Source organism: Amorphotheca resinae, assembly GCF_003019875.1.
Source record: "Amorphotheca resinae ATCC 22711 unplaced genomic scaffold M430scaffold_6, whole genome shotgun sequence".
Classification (NCBI taxonomy): Eukaryota; Fungi; Ascomycota; class Leotiomycetes; order Helotiales; family Amorphothecaceae; genus Amorphotheca; species Amorphotheca resinae.
Window position 1 is genome coordinate 1,127,243 of NW_020194476.1, and position 20,202 is coordinate 1,147,444.

At 34.7% G+C, this 20,202-nt stretch overlaps 1 protein-coding gene across 1 annotated transcript; it reads left to right on the forward strand.

Annotated features, from left to right (window-relative positions):
• Window positions 1–2,308: 2,308 nt before the first annotated feature.
• Window positions 2,309–19,253, forward strand: M430DRAFT_19182 (hypothetical protein; the record flags this gene model as incomplete). The annotated part of the gene is made up of 3 exons (XM_024864031.1): window positions 2,309–2,328; window positions 11,941–11,951; window positions 19,132–19,253. The coding sequence occupies 3 exons, from the start codon at window positions 2,309–2,311 to the stop codon at window positions 19,251–19,253; spliced, it is 153 nt and encodes a 50-aa protein (XP_024720928.1).
• Between the last annotated feature and the right edge of the window lie 949 nt (window positions 19,254–20,202).

The following is a 20,202-nucleotide window of genomic DNA, read 5'->3' on the forward strand; positions in this document are numbered from 1 at the left end:
TATCGTGCCTTCTAGTTCCCTTATAAGGTCTCTTCTAAAAGAGAGTCCTTATACTAGTCCTTTACCTACACGGCTTAGCCTACCTTATACTTAAGTAACGTATAAGGTAGCGCTATAGTAACGCTATAATAGTGTCTCTAGCGTTATTAAAGACAGGCCACTACTTTATTATAGATAGACTATATAAGTTTATCTTTACTTATACGTTTAAGACGTTGTTTAAAGTCTACTACTTACTTATTAAGGTAGAGGTTAAGTAAGGGCGTAGCTATTTTAGACTTAAGGAACTAGACAGACGTCGCCTAGTACGCCTTTATAATAACGTAAAGGCACTATAACTACTTTATAGTAAGGTCTTTTACGATCTCCTTAGCTTACTACCTAGAGGGGTAGTACTAGACCCTTACGCTATATACTATAGTACTCTAGATTACCTTTATATAGATCTCTCTTACGTATAGTAGGCTATATCCTTACACAGACGTAGTAAGCCTTATAAGCGCGAACTACTAAGTAGCGAACTTTTGTTTAATAGCGTTAAGGTAGCCCTTTTATCTAAGCTTCTAGTCTAACTAAACTCTTAGAAAGCGCGCCTCTTAGACTAAGGGTATAACCCGGCTGTTAAGGTAGACAGGCGTCGTTAGTATAGTGTAAGTATAAGTAAGGTAAAAGAGCTTACTCTTTTCTAGGGTAAACTCTATCCCCTTTATACGCGACTACTAGCTATATGTCTACTACGCCCTTTTAAGGTACTAGCGTGTCTCTATCGTGTCTCTACTAAAAGCTAAGAGGTTAAGGTCGTTAGTAAACCTTACTATAATAAGGCCTATATAACCTTATAGTAGCGTATATAAGCTAGTAGTATAAAGGAGAAAGAAGATAAGAGAAAAGAGTAAACCTTATAGTACTCTTATAGTAACTTCCTAGGGTAGTGCCGCCTCTTTATTAAAGAAGAGACTAGCTGTCTAATTAGTAAGAAAGCTACGTACTTACTATACGGCCTATATAAGGAACCTTAGGTACTAGAGAGTATAGAGAAGGCGTGTGTAGTTTACTATATTAAAGGCGCCTTTAATGTTAAGTTAAAAGAGGGACGCTATAGCCTTATAGCTTTATGCTATATATATAGCGTTAACTACTATTTTAACTATAAGGTCTATTAAGTACTACAGCTAGTTCTTTATCTGTGTTTCTAGGAAGAGCCCTTACGACTCTATAGCTTTAGTAAAGTACTAGCTAATTACTAACTTAATTACTTTACTTATCGCGTTTAAGAGTAATATTAGCCTATAGGCCCTAGCGGTTTGTTACTACTTAAGGGTCTTTCCGGGCTTATATAGTACTACTACCTTTACTACTTTAAACTATATAAGGAAGTGCCTTAGCTAGAGGCTTATAGTTACTATTACTATAAGGAGCTTAGCTAAAGGGCGCCTATATACCTTAAGGAAGCTAGTAGGTAGTAGGTCAGGGCCTAGCGCCTTTTAGGTACTTGTCTTTTAGAGAACGTTAGTAATATCTACCTCTATTATAGTGTCGTTAATAGTAAACTATTAGTACTACTTGTCTTAGAGGTCTAGAACGACGTTACTAAGATTAGCTATTAATTCTAGAAAGAACTGTCGGCCTAATACTATTACTTTGTTATAGTAGCTTATAGCTAGTGCCTTCTTATTAGTGCCTTAAAGAGGTAGGAGTAAGGCTAGTTCTAAGGGCATATAGCTATAAAGCCTAGCCTACCTCTTAAGACTTTATAGTTTTTGTTAGTCCTTTAAGGTAGTAGTAAGGGCGCTATACTAGCTCCTAGTTTTTACGTCTTATATTATATAGAGTTAATAGGTACTAGCCTACTAGAGGTCGCGCTAGTAGAGCTTAGTTAGGGCGGTAGCGTATTAATAGCGCGCTACCTGTACTTACTAGACGGCCTTAAGGACCTTACTATTCTACTAGGGCTTAGTACGCCCTTAGTTAACCTTCTTTCTTAAGGTAGATATATCTGTAATACGTATAAGCTAAGAGGTAAGCGAGTTAACTACCTTATTAACCTTATAAGGTATGTCTAGCGGCTCTAAGAAGAGGTAGAGCCTCCTAGCCTTAATCGTTACTAGTTCTCTGTCTATTAGGGTCTAGCTCTATCCTAGTGCCTCTACAGCTCTCTTCTAGTAATCCCTTACTTAAGTAATAACCTTAATTAGCTAGGTATAGTAGTTAGATCCCTTATACCTTAGGTTACCTTAATAAGTATACTAGAGCGTCGTTATAACCTACGCGTAGTTAATCGTTAAGTCTTGTTTGTTATGTTACTACTATGTTAGCTCTTTCTAGAGTGTACGTAGTAAGAGCTACTACCTACAGGCTAGATAGAAAAGGGTCTCTAATTTAAGGGTAGTCCTGCCGGCTCTGTCTTAGAGTAGGTAATAAAGGTTTATGTTACTTATAACGATCTATAGCCTCTCTAGGTCCTCTCTAGCGAGCTACTAGAGAGGACTAGCCTAGCCTAAGGAGTTAGGAATTAGTAAGTATATTAACTAGATAGTAACTCCTTATAGAGTAACATAATACTAGTTAACGCCTGTCTTTACTACTTAGGTAAGAAGTAGGTACTACTTATAGACGTAGATAGCTACTCTACCTTTACCCTTATAGACCTACTAGTACTTTACCTATACTAAGTAGTAGACTATCTTTGTCTAAGTATTATACTATAGCTTCTAAATTACTATAACGTCGACTTTACGGCTATCGTAAAGTACTATTAAGGTAAGGCCGTTCTTTCTTATAGTATTCTAGTATACTATTATTAATTTTATTACTAAGAGTCTAGGATCTATGATTCTTACGTTATAAAGGGGTCGCTAGACCCTTAGTTAGCCCCTTAGCTTAATATCTCTATAATGTTATAGCTCTAGACTATTATAGTGTCTAGTGCCCTAATAAGAGGGCGCCCTTACCTTACTAGAGTCTTTACTATAGGCTTCTTACTATTACCTGTCTGTAGTCTCTTATATACTACGATCTAGTAGCTATTGTCGCTATCTTATAAGGACACTAGCGTAACGCTAGGTACCCGGCTAGTAAAGCTACTCTTAGATACCTTAAACTGTCTAGGCCTTTGTTAATATATAGTATATGCCTACTCCTTTACCTTAAAGGCCTTAGGACACTAATAGTCTTATACTATGTATAGTCTACTATAGTTAACGTATCTCTTTTTACTATTAAGTTAAGGGTACTCTTCTTTACCCTAAGAGTACGCTACTCTTACGTAGTAGCTATACTAGGCCTGGTTCTTATAGAACCGCCTAATGTAGCTAAACTAGTAGTACTAGAAGTATCTTTAGATTTGTAGGTCAGCTAAATACAGCTTATAGTTAAAGATCTAGGCTTACTAGATTAACCCTTGTTTGTATAGGCACGTTACTACGTTAGCGCTCTAGAGGTATAGTACTACTATTACAAACTTTACTATAAGGGCCTTAACAGGTTTAACTTTAACCTTTATAATATATAGTACGTAGGCTTAGATCTCTACTAGTAACGCTCTTAGCTCTACTTATATAATCTGTTTTACTAGTAGGCCCTTTACGATTATAGCGAACTTACTCTTATAAAGCTAGGCTATAGGCCTAAACGCCTTCTATACCTAGCCCTAATCTTAGATTACGTTCTTTAGTATAGCCTTCTTAAACGTAAGGATAGTGTCGCTACTAAGTAGCCGGCAGGTCGCTACTACCTTAGCGCCCCTTATTACTATATTAGCCGCTGTTACTACTTTAATAGCGCTACAACATACTAGGTCTTTTGTCTGTCTGTCTGCCCTAATCCTTAGCTCCTTAATCCGCCTTTCTAGTATAACCTAGACTCTTGTTAGGCGCTAGCTCGCTACTAACGTGTAGGTAGCCTAAAGGGCTGCCGTCGTTACTAGCCTCTAGAAGGCCTCTTCTAACATCGTTCTTAGTTATCTAATTGTTACTAGGTTATTGTTAAAGAAGGACCTAGAAGTACGTAAGAGGGTCGTCGTGTTTATAGCTCTTGTCTTTACTACTGTTGTTATTATAGTAATAAGGTCGTATAAGAGATGTAACGCCTCTTTCTCCTTATCTAGTATTACGTAGGCTTTAATCCTTTATATGATTTTCTCTGTCTTATCGTCCTTATTACCCTTACTACTCTCTAGCTTCTTACTACAGCTCTTAGTTAGGGTATAAGAGTACTAGCTCCTACTTACGAGTAGGTAGTGTTAGCTCTATTTAAGTCTAGCATACTTACTATCCGTTACTATAGGCTTACCTATAGTCTGCTAGTACTCTAGAGGGTATCTAAAGGTACTAATTTTGATTCTATCGTTTATTTTCGAGTTTTTAAGGTAGTAGAGGGCGTGGACGACCGTTCCTCTATAGTAATAGATAGTAGGTGTACTAGACTTAAACAAAGCTAGTACTACCTACTTATAAGAAAGAGCTAATACTCTTATTCCTTAATAAAAAGCTATAGTAAGAAGCTAGTAAGTAGTAAGAGTAGTATAGACAATAAAACAAAGTTAATCTTATAACGAATTAAGGCCTACGTAATACTAGGTAAGAAAGATAAGGCGTTACGCCTCTTTTACAACCTTATTATAACGATAATAGTAGTAGTAGAGCTAAAGGTAGCAAATATAAAGACCCTCTTATATACCCTTAAGACCCTCTCTAATAACAACCTAGTAACGATTAAGTAATTAAGAACGATATTAAAAGAGGCCTTCTAAAGGCTAATAGTAGTAGTAGCCTTCTAGGCTATATACGCGTTAGTAGTAGGCTAGCGCCTAATAAGAGTATAAGTAATACTAAAGAGACAGATTAAAGAGCTAAGGATTAGAATAGATAGACAGATAAAAGACCTAGTACGTTATAGCGCTATTAAAGTAGTAATAGCGGCTAATATAGTAATTAGAGGCGCTAAGGTAGTAACGACCTACTGGCTTTTTAGTAATAATACTATTCTTATCTTTAAGAAGGCTATACTAAAGACTATAATCTAGGATTAAGGCTAGGTATAAAGAGTATTTAGGCCTATAGCCTAGCTCTATAAGAGTAAGTTTATAGTAATCGTAAAAGGCCTACTAGTAGACTAGGTTATATAAGTAGAATTAAGAGCGTTACTAGTAGAGATCTAAGCCTACGCGCTACATGTTATAAAGGTTAAAGTCAAGCCTATTAAGGCCTTTATAGTAAAGTTTATAACAATAGTACTATACCTCTAGAGTACTATTATAGCGACGTGCCTATATAAACAAAGGCTAATCTAGTAAGCCTAGATCTTTAACTATAAGCTATATTTAGCTAACCTATAAATCTAAAGATACTTCTAGTACTACTAGTTTAGCTATATTAGGTAGTTCTATAAGAACTAAGCCTAGTATAGCTACTACATAAGAGTAGCGTACCCTTAAGGTAAAGAGGAGTACCCTTAACTTAATAGTAAGAAAAGATATATTAACTATAGTAGACTATATATAGTATAAGACTATTAGTGTCTTAAGGCCCTTAAGGTAAAAGAGCAAGTATATACTATATATTAGTAAAGACCTAGATAGTTTAAGGTATTAAAGAGTAGCTTTACTAACCGAGTACTTAGTGTTATACTAGTGTCCTTATAAGATAGTAACGACAGTTACTAGGTTATAGTACCTAAGAGACTATAGACAAGTAATAATAAAAAGCCTATAGTAAGGACTCTAGTAAGGTATAGGCGCCTCCTTATTAGGGCGCTAGATATAGTAATAGTTTAGAGCTATAACATTATAGAAATGTTAAGCTAGAGAACTAACTAAGGGTCTAGTAACTCTTTTATAACGTAAGACTTATAGATCCTAGACTCTTAGTAATAAAATTAATAATAGTATACTAGAATACTATAAGGAAGAACAGCCTTACCTTAATAGTACTTTATAATAGCTATAAAGCTAACGTTATAGTAATCTATTATTATTATTATTGTTCTTACTACTTATACCTAATATATACAGAACCTTTATACTATATAAATTACGTAGTAAAACCGTACTAAAGCCAGGTAAAAACCTACATACTACTTCTTATAAATACTCTATTATAGTACTACTAAGGCGCTAAGACCTTATTACTACCTTACTAAAACTTAACCTTCTAGCCTAGTAATACTAAACATACTAATAAGACGCTAGTAAGGTACTAAAAGGACGCCGGCCGTTAACTAAGATTACTCTCTCTCTTCTTTAGCTAGGTAGCGCTTAGCTAGCCTAAACTATAAGAACTAGCTAGTAGATAGTAGCTAGCGGATTAGTATACACGCGCTCTTTCCTCTCTTTGTTACTACTATAAAGTTACGGAACGTCTATAGCGCCCTTAGGTAAAGTACTTACTATAAGGCCTGTTACTATTAGTTAAGCTACTAGTAGTTAAGGACTAGGTAAGCTACTGTCTTTAGGGCCTTACTATAAGGGTACTAGAAGGTCGCTACTTTTAGTACTTTACGTTTAAAAAGAAAGGCTTAGAGCCTAACCTTACTAGTATAGATCTACGTTAAAAGTAAGCTCTTATACTTATAAAAGAGTAAGTACTTCTTAAGGGCATCTACTAAAAGGACAGGTAGCGCGGCTAGGACAGTACCTTAGTAGTATACTAGTAAACTGTTGTATTAAGTCTATTATGTCTTTTACCTCTCTTATAAGGTCTCTTCTAGTAGAGAGTCCTTATACTAGTCCTTTACTTATATAGCTCGGCCTACCTTATACTTAAGTAACGTATAAGGTAGCGCTATAATAGCGTTATAGTAGCGTCTCTAGCGTTATTAAAAGTAGGTCGCTACCTTATTATAGATAGACTATATAAGTTTGCCCTTACCTATACATTTAAGACGTTATTTAAAGTCTACTACTTACTTATTAAGGTAAAGGTTAAGTAGAGGCGTAGCTATTTTAGACTTAAGAAACTAAACAAGAGTCGCTTAGTACGCCTTTATAATAACGTAAAGGTACTATAACTACTTTATAGTAAGGTCTTTTACGATCTCCTTAGCTTGTTACCTAAAGGGGTAGTACTAGACCTTTATACTATATACTATAGCGCTCTAGATTACCTTTATATAGATCTCTCTTACGTATAGTAGGCTATATCCTTATATAGATATAGTAAGCCTTATAAGTACAAACTACTAGGTAGTAAACTTTTGTTTAATAGCGTTAAGGTAGCCCTTTTACCTAAGCTTCTAATCTATCTAAACTCCTAGAAAGTAAGCCTCCTAGACTAAGGGTATAACCCGGCTATTAAGGTAGACAGGCGTCGTTAGTATAGTATAGGCGTAAGTAAGGTAAAGGAGCTTACTCTTTTTAAAGGCAAACTCTATTCTCTTTATTTATACCTACTAGCTATAAGTCTACTACGCCCCTTTAAGGTACTAGCGTGTCTTAGTCGTGTCTCTACTAAATACTAAAAGGTTAAGGTCGTTAGTAAACCTTACTATAATAAGGCCTATGTGTCTCTATAGTAGTATGTACAAGCTAGTAGTATAGAGAAGAAAGAGGATAAAAGAGAAGGGCGAGCCTTATAACACCCTTATAGTAACCTCTTAAGGTAGTGCCGCCTTCTTATTAAAGAAGAGGCTAGCCGTCTAATTAGCGAGAAAGCTATATACTTACTATATAGCCTATATAAAGAACCTTAGGTATTAGAGAGTATAGAGAAGGCGTATATAGTTTACTATATTAAAGGCGCCTTTAATGTCTAGTTAGAGAAGAGACACTATAGCCTTATAGCTTTACGCTATATATATAGTGTTAACTACTATTTTAACTATAAGGTCTATTAAGCGTTATAGCTAGTTTCTTATCTGTATCTCTAAAAGGAGCCCTTACGACTTTATAGCGTTAGTAAAGCACTAGCTAATTACTAACTTAATTACTTTACTTATCGCGCTTAAGAGTAATATTAGCCTATAGGCCTTAGCGGTTTGTTACTATTTAAGGGTCTTTCTAGGCTTATATAGTACTACTACCTTTACTACTTTAAACTACGCTAAGACGTGCCCTAGCTAGAGGCTTATAGTTACTACTACTATAAGAAGCTTAGCTAAAGGGCGCCTATATACCTTAAAGAAGCTAGTAGGTAGTAGGTTAGGTCTTAGCGCTTTCTAGGTACTTGTCTTTTAGAGAACGTTAGTAATGTCTACCTTTATTATAGTGTCGTTAATAGTAAACTACTAGTACTACTTGTTCTAGAGGTCTAGAATAACGTTACTAAGATTAGCTACTAATTCTAGAAAGAACTACTAGCCTAATACTATTACTTTATTATAGTAGCTTATAGTTAGTACCTTCTTATTAGTACCCTAAAGAAGAGAGAGCGAGGCTAGTTTTAAGGGCACGTAGCTATAGAGCCTAGCCTACCTTTTAAGACTCTAGAGTTTTTATTAGTCTTTTAAGGTAGTAATAAAAGTACTATACTAGCTCTTAGTCTTTATATCTTAGATCGTCTAGAGTTAGTAGGTACTAGCCTACTAGAGGTCGTACTAGTAAAGTTTAGTTAGAGTAGTAGTATATTAATAGCGCGCTACCTACGTTTTCTAGACGGCCTTAAGGACCTTACTACTTTACTAAGGTTTAGTACGCCCTTAGCTAACCTTCTTTCTTAGGGTAGATAAGTCTATAATACGTACAAGCTAAGAGGTAAGTAAGTTAACTATCTTGTCGACCTTATAAGGTATATCTAGTAGCTTAAAGGAAAGGTAAAGCCTCTTAGCCTTAATTACTACTAGCTCTTAGTCTATTAGGGTCTAGCTTTACTCTAGTGCCTTTATAGCTCTCTTATAGTAATCTCTTACTTAGGTAATAACCTTAATTAGCTAGGCGTAGTAGTTAGATCCCTTATACCTTAGGTTACCTTAGTAAGTATACTAGAGTATCGTTATAGCCTACGCGTAATCAATCGTTAAGTCTTATTTACTATGTCTCTTTTAGGTTAGCTCTTCTTAAGGTATATGTAATAAGAGCTACTACCTATAGGCTAGACAAAGAAGGGTCTCTAATTTAGGGATAGTCTTACTAGCTCTATCCTAGAGTAAGTAGTAAAGGTTTATGTCGCTTATAATAATCTATAGCCTCTTTAGGTCCTCTCTAGTAAGCTGTTAGAGAGGGCTAGTCTAGCCTAGGAAGTTAGGAATTAGTAAGTATATTAACTAGACAGTAATACCTTATAAAGTAACGTAACACTAGTCGACACTAGTCGCTACTACCTAAGTAAGAGGTAGGTACTACTTATAAACATAGATAACTATACGGCCTTTACCCTTATAAACCCGCTAGTACTTTACTTATACTAGGTAGTAGACTATCTTTGTCTGTTTATTATACTATAGCTCCTAGATTATTATAACGTTAGCTTTATAGCTATTGTAAAGTACTATTAAGGTAAGGCTATTCCTTCTTATAGTGTTCTAGTATACTATTATTAATTTTATTACTAAGAGTCTAAGATCTATAAGTCTTGTGTTATAAAAGGGTTACTAGACCCTTAGTTAGTTCCCTAGCTTAATATCTCTATAATATCGTAGCTCTAGACTGTTACTATATCTAGCGCCTTAATAAGAGGGCGCTTATACCTTACTAGAGTCTTTACTATAGGCTTCTTATTATTACTTGTCTATAGTCTCTTAGGTACTACGACCTAGTAGCTATTGTTACTATCTTATAAGGACGCTAGTATAACGCTAGGTACTTAGCTAGTAAAGCTACTCTTTAATACCTTAAACTGTCTAGGTCTTTACTAATATATAGCATATACCTACTCTTTTACCTTAAGGGCCTTAAGATACTAATAGTCTTATACTACGTATAGTCTACTATAGTTAATGTATCTCTTTCTACTATTAAGTTAGGGACACTTCTCTTTACCTTAAGAGTACACTACTCTTATATAGTAGCTATACTAGGCCTAGTTCTTATAAAACCGCCTAATATAACTAAACTAGTAGTACTAGAAGTATTTTTAGATTTGTAGGTCGGCTAAATATAGCTTATAGTTAAAGATCTAGGCTTACTAGATTAGCCTTTGTTTATATAGGCGCTTTACTACGTTAGCGCTCTAAAAGTATAGTACTATTGTTATAAACTTTACTATAAAGGCCTTAACAAGCTTAACTTTAACCTTTATAACATATAGCGTATAGGCTTAGATCTCTACTAGTAGTACTCTTAATTCTACTTATATAACCTAGTCTACTAGTAGGCCTTTTACGATTACTATAAACTTACTCTTATAGAGCTAGGCTATAGGCCTAAACGCCTTTTATACCTAGCCTTAATCTTAGATCGTAGTCTTTAGTATAGCCTCTTTAAAGGTAAAGATAGTATCACTACTAGAAAGCCGGCAGGTCGCTACTACCTTAGTGTCTCTAATTACTATATTAGCTACTATTACTACTTTAATAGTACTATAACGTACTAGGTCCTTTATCTATCTATCTACTCTAATCCTTAGCTCTCTAATCTATCTCTCTAGTATTACTTATACTCTTATTAGGCACTAGCCTACTACTAACGCGTACGTAGCCTAAGGGACTACTGTTACTATTAGCCTCTAGAAGGCCTCCTTTAACATCGTTCTTAATTACTTAATCGTTACTAGGTCGTCGTTAGAAAGGGTCTTAAGAGTATATAAGAGGGTCTTTATGTTTACTACCTTTAGCTTTACTACTACTATTATTGTCGTAATAAGGTCGTAAAAGAGGCGTAACGCCTCTTCTTCCTTACCTAGTATTACGTAAGCCTTAATTTATCGTAAGATTAACTTTGTTTTATTATCTATACTATTCTTACTACTTACTAGCTCTTTACTATAGCTTTTTGTTAAGGAATAAGAGTATTAGCTCCTTCTTACAAGTAGGTAGTACTAGCTCTATTTAAGTCTAGCATACTTACTATCTGTTACTATAGGCTTGCCTATAGTCTACTAGTACTTTAGAGGGTATCTAAGGGTACTAATTTTAATTCTATCGTTTGTTTTTAAGTTTTTAAGGCAGTTAAGGGTATAGGCGACTGTTATAAAGTTTATTTCTTTTATTATAGTAATCTAGGAGCTATAGTATAACAAACAGACAAAGACAGTCTACTACTTAGTATAAGTAAAGTACTAGTAAGTCTATAAGAGTAAAGGCCGTATAGTTATCTACGTTTACAAGTAGTACTTACCTCTTACCTAAGTAGTAGTAACTAGTATCGACTAGTACTACATTACTTTATAAGGTATTACTGTCTAGTTAATATACTTACTAATTTCTAACTCCTTAGGCTAGACTAGCCTTCTCTAGTAGCTTACTAAGAAGGACCTAAAGAGGCCGTAGATTATTATAAGTAATATAAACCTTTACTACTTACTCTAAGATAAAGCTAGTAAGACTACCCTTAAATTAGAGACCCTTTTTTGTCTAGCCTATAAGTAGTAGCTCTTACTACATATACCTTAGAAAGAGCTAACCTAAAAGAGATATAGTAAACAAGACTTAACGATTAATTACGCGTAGGCTATAGTAACGCTCTAGTATACTTACTAAAGTAACCTAAGGTATAAGGGATCTAACTACTACGTCTAGCTAATTAAGGTTATTACTTAAGTAAGGGATTACTATAAGAGAGCTATAAAAGTACTAGAGTAGAGCTAGACCCTAATAGACTAAGAGCTAGTAGTAATTAAGGCTAGGAGGCTTTACCTCTTCTCTAAGCCGCTAGATATACCTTATAAGGTCGATAAGGTAGTTAACTTACTTACCTCTTAGCTTATACGTATTATAGACTTATCTACCTTAAGAAAGAAGGTTAGCTAAAGGTAAGCTAAACCCTAGTAGAGTAGTAAGGTCCTTAAGGCTGTCTAAAAAACGTAGGTAACGCGACGTTAATATACTACTACTCTAACTAAACTTTACTAGCGCGACCTCTAGTAGGCTAGTACTTACTAACTCTAGACGATCTAAGATATAAAGACTAAGAGCTAGTATAGTACTCTTACTACTACCTTAAAAGACTAATAAAAACTCTAGAGTCTTAAAAGGTAGGCTAGGCTTTATAGCTACGTGTCTTTAGAACCGGCCTTACTCTCTTCTCTTTAGGGTACTAACAAAAAGGCACTAGCTATAAGCTACTATAACAAAGTAATAGTATTAGACTAGTAGTTCTTTTTAGAATTAGTAGCTAATCTTAGTAACGTTGTTCTAGACCTTTAGGACAAGTAGTACTAGCGGTTTACTATTAATAACACTATAATAAAGGCAGACATTACTAACGTTCTCTAAAAGACAAGTACCTAAAAGGCGTTAAGACCTAACCTACTACTTACTAGCTTTCTTAAGACATATAGGCGCCTCTTAGCTAAGCTCTTTATAGTAGTAGTAACTATAAGCCTCTAGCTAAGGTACGTCCTAGCGTAGTTTAAAGTAGTAAAGGTAGTAGTACTATATAAGCCTAGAAAGACCCTTAAACAGTAATAAACTACTAAGGCCTATAGGCTAATATTACTCTTAAGCGTAATAGGCAAAGTAATTAAGTTAGTAATTAGCCGGTACTTTACTAACGCTATAAAGTTATAAGGGCTCTTTTTAAAAACGTAGATAAGAAACCGGCTATAATACTTAATAGACCTTATAGTTAAAATAGTAGTCGACACTATATATATAGCGTAGAGCTATAAGGCTATAGCGTTCCTCTTCTAACTAGACATTAAAGGCGCCTTTAATATAGTAAACTATACACGTCTTCTTTATACTCTCTAATACCTAAGGTTCTTTATATAGGCTATATAGTAAGTATATAGCTTCCTTACTAATTAGACAGCTAGCCTCTTCTTTAACAAGGAGGCGGCGCTACTCTAAAAGGTTACTACAAGGGTACTATAAGGCTTACTCTTCTCTCTTATCCTCTTTCTCCTCTATACTACTAGCTTATATACGCTACTATAAAGATATATAAGCCTTATTATAGTAAGGTTTATTAATAACCTTAACCTTTTAGTATTTAGTAAAGACATAATAGAGACACGCTAGTACCTTAAAAGAGCGTAGTAGACTTATAGCTAGTAAGTATAAACAAGAGAAATAGAGTTTACCTTTAAAAAGAGTAAGCTTCTTTACCTTACCTACGCCTATACTATACTAATAACGCTTGTCTACCTTAATAGCTAGGTTATACTCTTAGTCTAAGAGGCCTACTTTCTAGGAGTTTAGATAGACTAAAAGCTTAGGTAAAAGGGCTACCTTAACGCTATTAAACAAAAGTTCGTTACTTAGTAGTTTACGCTTATAAGGCTTACTATATCTACGTAAGGATATAGCTTACTACGCGTGCAAGAGATCTATATAAAGGTAATCTAGAGTACTATAGTATATAGTATAAGGGTCTAGTACTGTCCCTCTAAGTAACAAGCTAAGGAGATTATAAAGGACCTTACTATAAAGTAGTTATAGTACTTTTATATTGTTATAAGGGCGTACTAAGCGACTCTTGTTTAGTTTCTTAAGTCTAAAATAGCTATGCCTTTACTTAACCTCTATCTTAATAAGTAAGTAGTAGACTTTAAATAACGTCTTAAATGTATAAGTAAGGGCGAACTTATATAGTCTATCTATAATAAGGTAGCGACCTGCCTTTAGTAACGCTAGAGACGCTACTATAATACTACTATAACGTTACCTTATATATTACTTAAGTATAAGGTAGGCTAAGCCGTATAAGTAAAGGACTAGTATAAGGACTCTTTACTAGAAAAGACCTTATAAGAGAACTAGAGAACATAATAGACCTAATATAATAGTTTACTAGCGTACTACTAAGGTACTACCCTAGCCGCGCTACCCGCTCTTTTAGTAGATACTCTTAAGAAGTACTTACTCTTTTATAAGTATAAGAGCTTACTTTTAACGTAGATTTATACTAGTAAGGTTAGGCTCTAGGCCTTTCTTTTTAAACGTAAAGTACTAGAGGTAGTAACCCCTTAGTACCCTTATAGTAAGGCCCTAGAGACAGTAGCTTACCTAGTCCTTAACTACTAGTAGCTTAACTAATAGCGACAGGCCTTATAGTAAGTACTTTACTTAAGGGCGCTATAGACGTTCTATAACTTTATAGTAGTAATAAAGAGAGAAAAGAGCGCGCGCGTACTAATCTACTAGCTACTATCTACTAGCTAGTTCTTATAGTTTAGGCTAGCCGAGCGCTACTTAGCTAAGAAAAAGAGGAAGTAATCCTAGTTAACAGCCGGCGTCCTTTTAGTGTCTTACTAGTATCTTATTAGTATGTTTAGTATTACTAGGCTAAAAGGTTAAGTTCTAGTAAGGTAGTAATAAGGTCTTAGCGCCCTAGCGGCGCCGTAATAAAGTAGTTACAAGAGGTAGTATGTAGGTTTTTACCTAGCTTTAGTACGGTTTTATTACGTGATTTATATAGTATAGAGGTTCTGTATATACTAGGTATAGGTAGTAAGAACAATAATAATAATAATACTATAGCTACCTTTATATTATAAGTAAAGGACACTACTAGGTCTATTACTAACCTCTTTAGTAGTACGCTACTATACTATAGGCTAAGAATACTATTAGTAAGAGCTGTCTAAGTAATATTATAGACAATAACCTACTCTAGCCTTTTTAAGACGTAAGAAAGTAGTATAATAAGCCTCTAAAAGTAGAGTAAGGTCTTGTCTTTTTTACTTACCTTAAGTAGTATAGCTACCTTACAGGCCTTCTATAGTATCTTAAGCCTAGCTTAAAACTAGCTTAAAACTAGCTTAAGATAGTTTTAATAGTTTAAGCTAGGCTTAAAACCAAACTAGTTTTAGTTACTAGTTTTAGTTATAAGCTTAGCTAGGTTTTAGCTAGACTTGGCTATAGTTTTAGATTTATATAAGGGTTAGTTAGGTTTTAACCTTACTGTCGCCTTACCTTACTGTCGCCTTACCTCGCTGTCGCCTCACCTCGCTGTCGCCTTACCTCGCTGTCGCCTTACCTCGCTGTCGCCTTACCTTACTGTCGCCTTACCTCGCTATTACCTCACCTCGCTGTCGCCTTACCTCGCTGTCGCCTTACCTCGCTGTCGCCTTACCTCGCTGTCGCCTCACCTCGCTGTCGCCTTACCTCGCCGTCGCATACCTTACTGCCGATACTATAATAATCTAATACTATAGCAGATAATTGTTTAGCTATACTACGCCTTAATATCCCTGCCATCCCCGCCCTTGCTATCCCTGCCATCCCTGCTATCGCCATCCCCGCCATCCCCGCCATCCCTGCCATCCTTTGCTTGATCTAACACCTACTTAGAGATGTATTTATCGTCAAGATCCTCGGCTCTCTATTCAGGCATTTTAATTATAGTACCTCTAGATATATTCAAGATCGCCTTAACAAGCTTAAGAGGTGTAAGAGGTATATGCCTAGCTGTACGTAGGTTAAGGGCTTAAATAAGCAGACTGTCGATAACAAACTATTCCCTAACACGTAGTGTGACTTTATTACTGTCTTCTAATTCCCTTATTAATAGATTAACATTAGACAGGTTAATAGTCGTCTTAGCTATAGTGCCTAGTATAGCCTTTATTATAGTAGAAGAGATAATACAGTTGTTAAAGCTTATAGTGTTTAATATTTTAATATTTTTGACATAGAACAGTTAGTTAATCTGTTAGGCCCTACTACGTGCCTAGAGCTAGAGACTACAGCTAGGTAGCGTATTAAATTCTATAAGATAATAGTATTAATACTAGAGATTAAGGCTAGTTAAACCTATATAGTATAAGCCTATAAATACTATAGACGTGTTAGGTAACTTAGTAAAGCCTTTTACAGCTGTATTACGCTCCTTTATAGAGAGATTAGAGGAATATGTCTTATATAATATAGACAGTACTTATAAGACAGCGTAGATTAGTAATTAGTTAGCTAGTAAAGTACACTATATAATGATTTTCTACTACTTAAGAATTACTAACTTAGATATAATACGTAATAACCCGCGGATCTTAGGTATACTATAACATATAATTGTAAGCTAGGCCTTGACATCACTTATGTCTAGTAGAGCCTATCTAATATCTTGTCTAATAGTAAGAGATTAGAATTTACTAAGCTACTTAAAAAGTAAGTGATTCTTTCCTTTTTATTTTAAGACTATACCTATAAGCAAATGTAGTCTTAGATAGGCAAATCCTAGCTACGTCGAGTTTAGTACTAACTACCTAGAATGCCTACGATTCTACATAATAGTCCTATCTAGTTAAGGCCGGTAGAGCTTACTTAAGGGTATAGTAGATACTATATTATAGTATACCTTCTTAGAGTCTATAAATAAGTAGATTAGTCGCCTAGATATTAGGCTAGGCAAGGCTTAACTAATTCGACAAGAAGGGAACTAAGGATCTAGACTAGTATATATACGCCTAATTATATAGACATTATATATTTAGCGTAAGCGTATACTAGCATTAGTCTCTAGGACATCTTAACTAGTAATCTATCTTTTAATAGTATATGTAGTCATGTAGAGAGGAACAGTATTATAGTTATCTAGTAGCTTAAAGACATTAGTATCTCTACTAATACTAAGTCGCTATAGGTTTACTAGATCCTATTAATTTAAATCGACTTTAATAAGGCAGATATAACCTCTAAAGTCATTAATACGATTTAGAATAACTAAAGCTATAGTAAGGATAATAAAGATAGTACTTAACTATCTAATAGTATAATAGCTAGATGTATTAGAGTTCTTAATATAATAAGCCTTATTAATAACTAAGAAGTTAAATAGACCTAAAAGATTGCCTGGCTATATATTATCTAAGTTATATTACTAATTAATAGCCTTTGCCCTAGAGAAGCCCTTTTTACTAATTCGTTATCGTACTTAAGTAGAAGGACTATGTTAGGCATTAATTGTTAGAAGAGATGTTAAGACTACGATCTAATTAGTATTTTTGTTAGAGAATACTATATACTTTTTACTAAGTAAGCTATTAACTTATAGCTATCTGTTTACCTTCTTAGATTGTTGATCTCTATAGTATATTATAACACGTATATAAGGTAAGAAGGTAGTAATATACTTAGCCTATTACTTGATTAGATTAGGTATAATAATGTACAGCTTAGGTTTTACGATTACTAGTATAACGGGCTTAGGAGGGATATCTTGCTTAAGTAGCTGTTATAGCACTAGCTCGCTACGTAGCTCTAACTCGACTATCTACTAGTGTTAAGCATTTGTTTTTACGATAGTATTAACTTAAATAGTATATAAGCGCTTATATATCTTAACTTCTTAGATACGTTAAAGGATAAACTAATGTAGTAACATGTTAGTAAGTAAGAACTAGTAAAGGCTTCTTTAGGTAAGAACAGGTAAAGGCTTCTTTAGGACTTGACTTACCTATAGCTAGAAAGCACAAATAGTAATAGTTTTTCCTAACCCTGTCTTATTAGTAAGGATAACTATATAAGACTTCTTAGATTCAAATATTTAAATCATCTACTAGACACTAGTTACTTACTATAACCGAAGGCTAAATCTAGGCTTTATTAAAGGTAAGTAAGGGTGTTCTAGGTAAAGAGTAAGCGCTAATACTATAGCTAGATAATCAAGCGACTAGTAGGCTTGATTATCTGTTAAGTTCTCTACTAGAACGTTCTAGTAAGCAGACTCCTTTGTACTCTCTAGTAATTCTAAAGTGTACTTGTCTTTATTAAGTATAGCGTCTACCTTAAGACCCTAGACTTTATACACATTAATTAATTTACTAGTATCCTAGTTAAGAGTAATTTAAGGACTATTAACTATTCTCTTAAGTAGTGGCTTATATATAAAGAGCTTAATAGTAGCGTAGATTAATGTATACCGACTATAAGCTGTGTTTAGATTAAATAAGTCTTTGTTGTTACGCGTTATTTGTAGCTATGTTATCTTGTTAACTATAACATCTAACTTAGATACTATAGCAGGTAGTAGAGAGCTAGGATCTAATACTACTAATGCTACTAACGCTTTAACTACTAGGCCTAGTGTATCTTCGGACACGTCTTGTAATAATAGACTTGTAGAAGTAGAAGGCGTACTAAGATCCGTCTTTTATATACTTAATATGCCTAATAAGGGCTTTTCTAATATTAACCTAGCTGTATTTGTAGCACGCTTCTTAGACACGCTACTTAGTCTTTAGTTGTCGTAAAATAAGGAAGTATCTGTATCTAGGTCTGATTTAGATAGTCTCTTAGAATAGCGCTTTATCTAGTTATAGTAGTCTTAGGTAGCTTAGAGCATTACTTACTATAAACAGTGTTCTATATCTACAAATAACATCTGTATATCCTTAAAGATACTGTTTTAGTTACAAGTATTAGTATTAAGTAGACGCTACAAGTATAATACATACTAATTAACTTTAGTAAACCTAGTTGTATTAACATTCTTACTAGAGTATTTACGATCTCTAGTTGTTTTAGAGCTAGTAAGGGTAATATAGACAGTAGATAATTAAGGGCCTTAACGTAGATAATCTTACTAGTATAGTCTAATAACATTATTATAAAGGTCCTTAAAGTCTAGGGCGAATTCTAGAGACAGAAACTATTCCTTAAGGTTTTTAATTATGCCTAGACCTAATGCCTTTATAAGTCGCTTTTAATTATAGTATGTATTTAATAGTACTAGCCTAAATAGGTTATTAGTATTATTACTACCGCTATTATACAGGCTAGTAGCTAAAGATCGTTAAGGGCAGGTATCTATAGTAATAAATGACTGTTTAAATCAAGTTAGTAGGTACTAGTACTACACAAATAGATGCTAGTAAACCCTTTTCTAGACTAATTATATCGCTTATACAGATTACGTAGTTAGATTAGATGCCTTAAGTAGCTAATGTAGGGTCCGTAGATCTGTAGATGTAGACTCGTAGACTCGTAGATTTAGATCAGATGCCCTAGGCGAGGTAACTAATGTAGGGTCCGCAGATCCGTAGACGCAGACTCGTAGACTCGCAGATTCAGATCAGATGCCCTAGGCGAGGTAACTAATATAGGGTCCGTAGATCCGTAGACGCAGACTAGCAGACTCACAGACTCGCAGACTCGTAGACGCAGACTCGCAGACGCAGACTCGCAGACGCAGACTCGCAGACGCAGACTCGCAGACGCAGACTCGCAGACGCAGACTCGCAGACGCAGACTCGCAGACGCAGACTCGCAGATTCGCGTAGTCAGATCAGATGCCTTAGGTAAGGTAGCTTTATAGATTTAGCTTCGCGTAGTTAGATCGGATAGCTCTTTAAATTACCTTAAGTTAGTAGATACTAGTACTACATAAATAGAAGCTAGTAAACCCTTTCTAGATTAATCACACACTTTACCTAGTAACATAACTATAAATAAAGGTAATATAAACAAGGCCGATAAGGCTAAGAGGTATAAAGTAAGATAAGGCTCTTATACCTAGGTAAGGCTAGCGCTACTAACTAACTGCCTTCCCTCTCTTACCTACCTTACCTTAACTTTAAGTTAAGTATTAAGATACCTTCTTACCTAACTAACCTAACCTATTTATTAAGAAACGACTGTAGCTAGCTTAAACAGCCGGTAGTAAAGGACTTAGAACCTATAGTAAGTAGGCTACACTAAACTTCTTTTATCTAATATACTAGTCCTAATGTTAATTAGTTACTAGTAAGGTAGTAGACGCTACTTATACCTTACCTAGCCTATAAGACAAGACGTTTAGATAGTTTAGTAAGTATAACCTTATATTATATATAGCCTTAATAGCTCTACCTAAGTTAGTCATTAATTATGTATTCTTTAACACGACCTTAAACACTATGTTCTACTGTTTATCTAGTATTCTTATCGTTTAGTAGCTTAAGCTTAGTAACTATACTATCTTAAGGTACGTAAAGAAAGGGCAGAAAGCGACTAGTAGATCCGCCTATATTACCCTTAAAACGGCAGAAGAATGTAACTAACACTAGTAGCTAGAGCCGACTGTCTAGCTCTACTAATTAGCTAGCTAAGCTATAGCGAACTAGTGGTTATAGTTTTCTAGATAAGATGACAGAAGAAGAAGAGGATATACTAGATTAAAACACACCTACTACTTACGGCCCTTTAAAGGTACCTATATCTCTTACTACCTTTATGTAAATGTAAAAATAG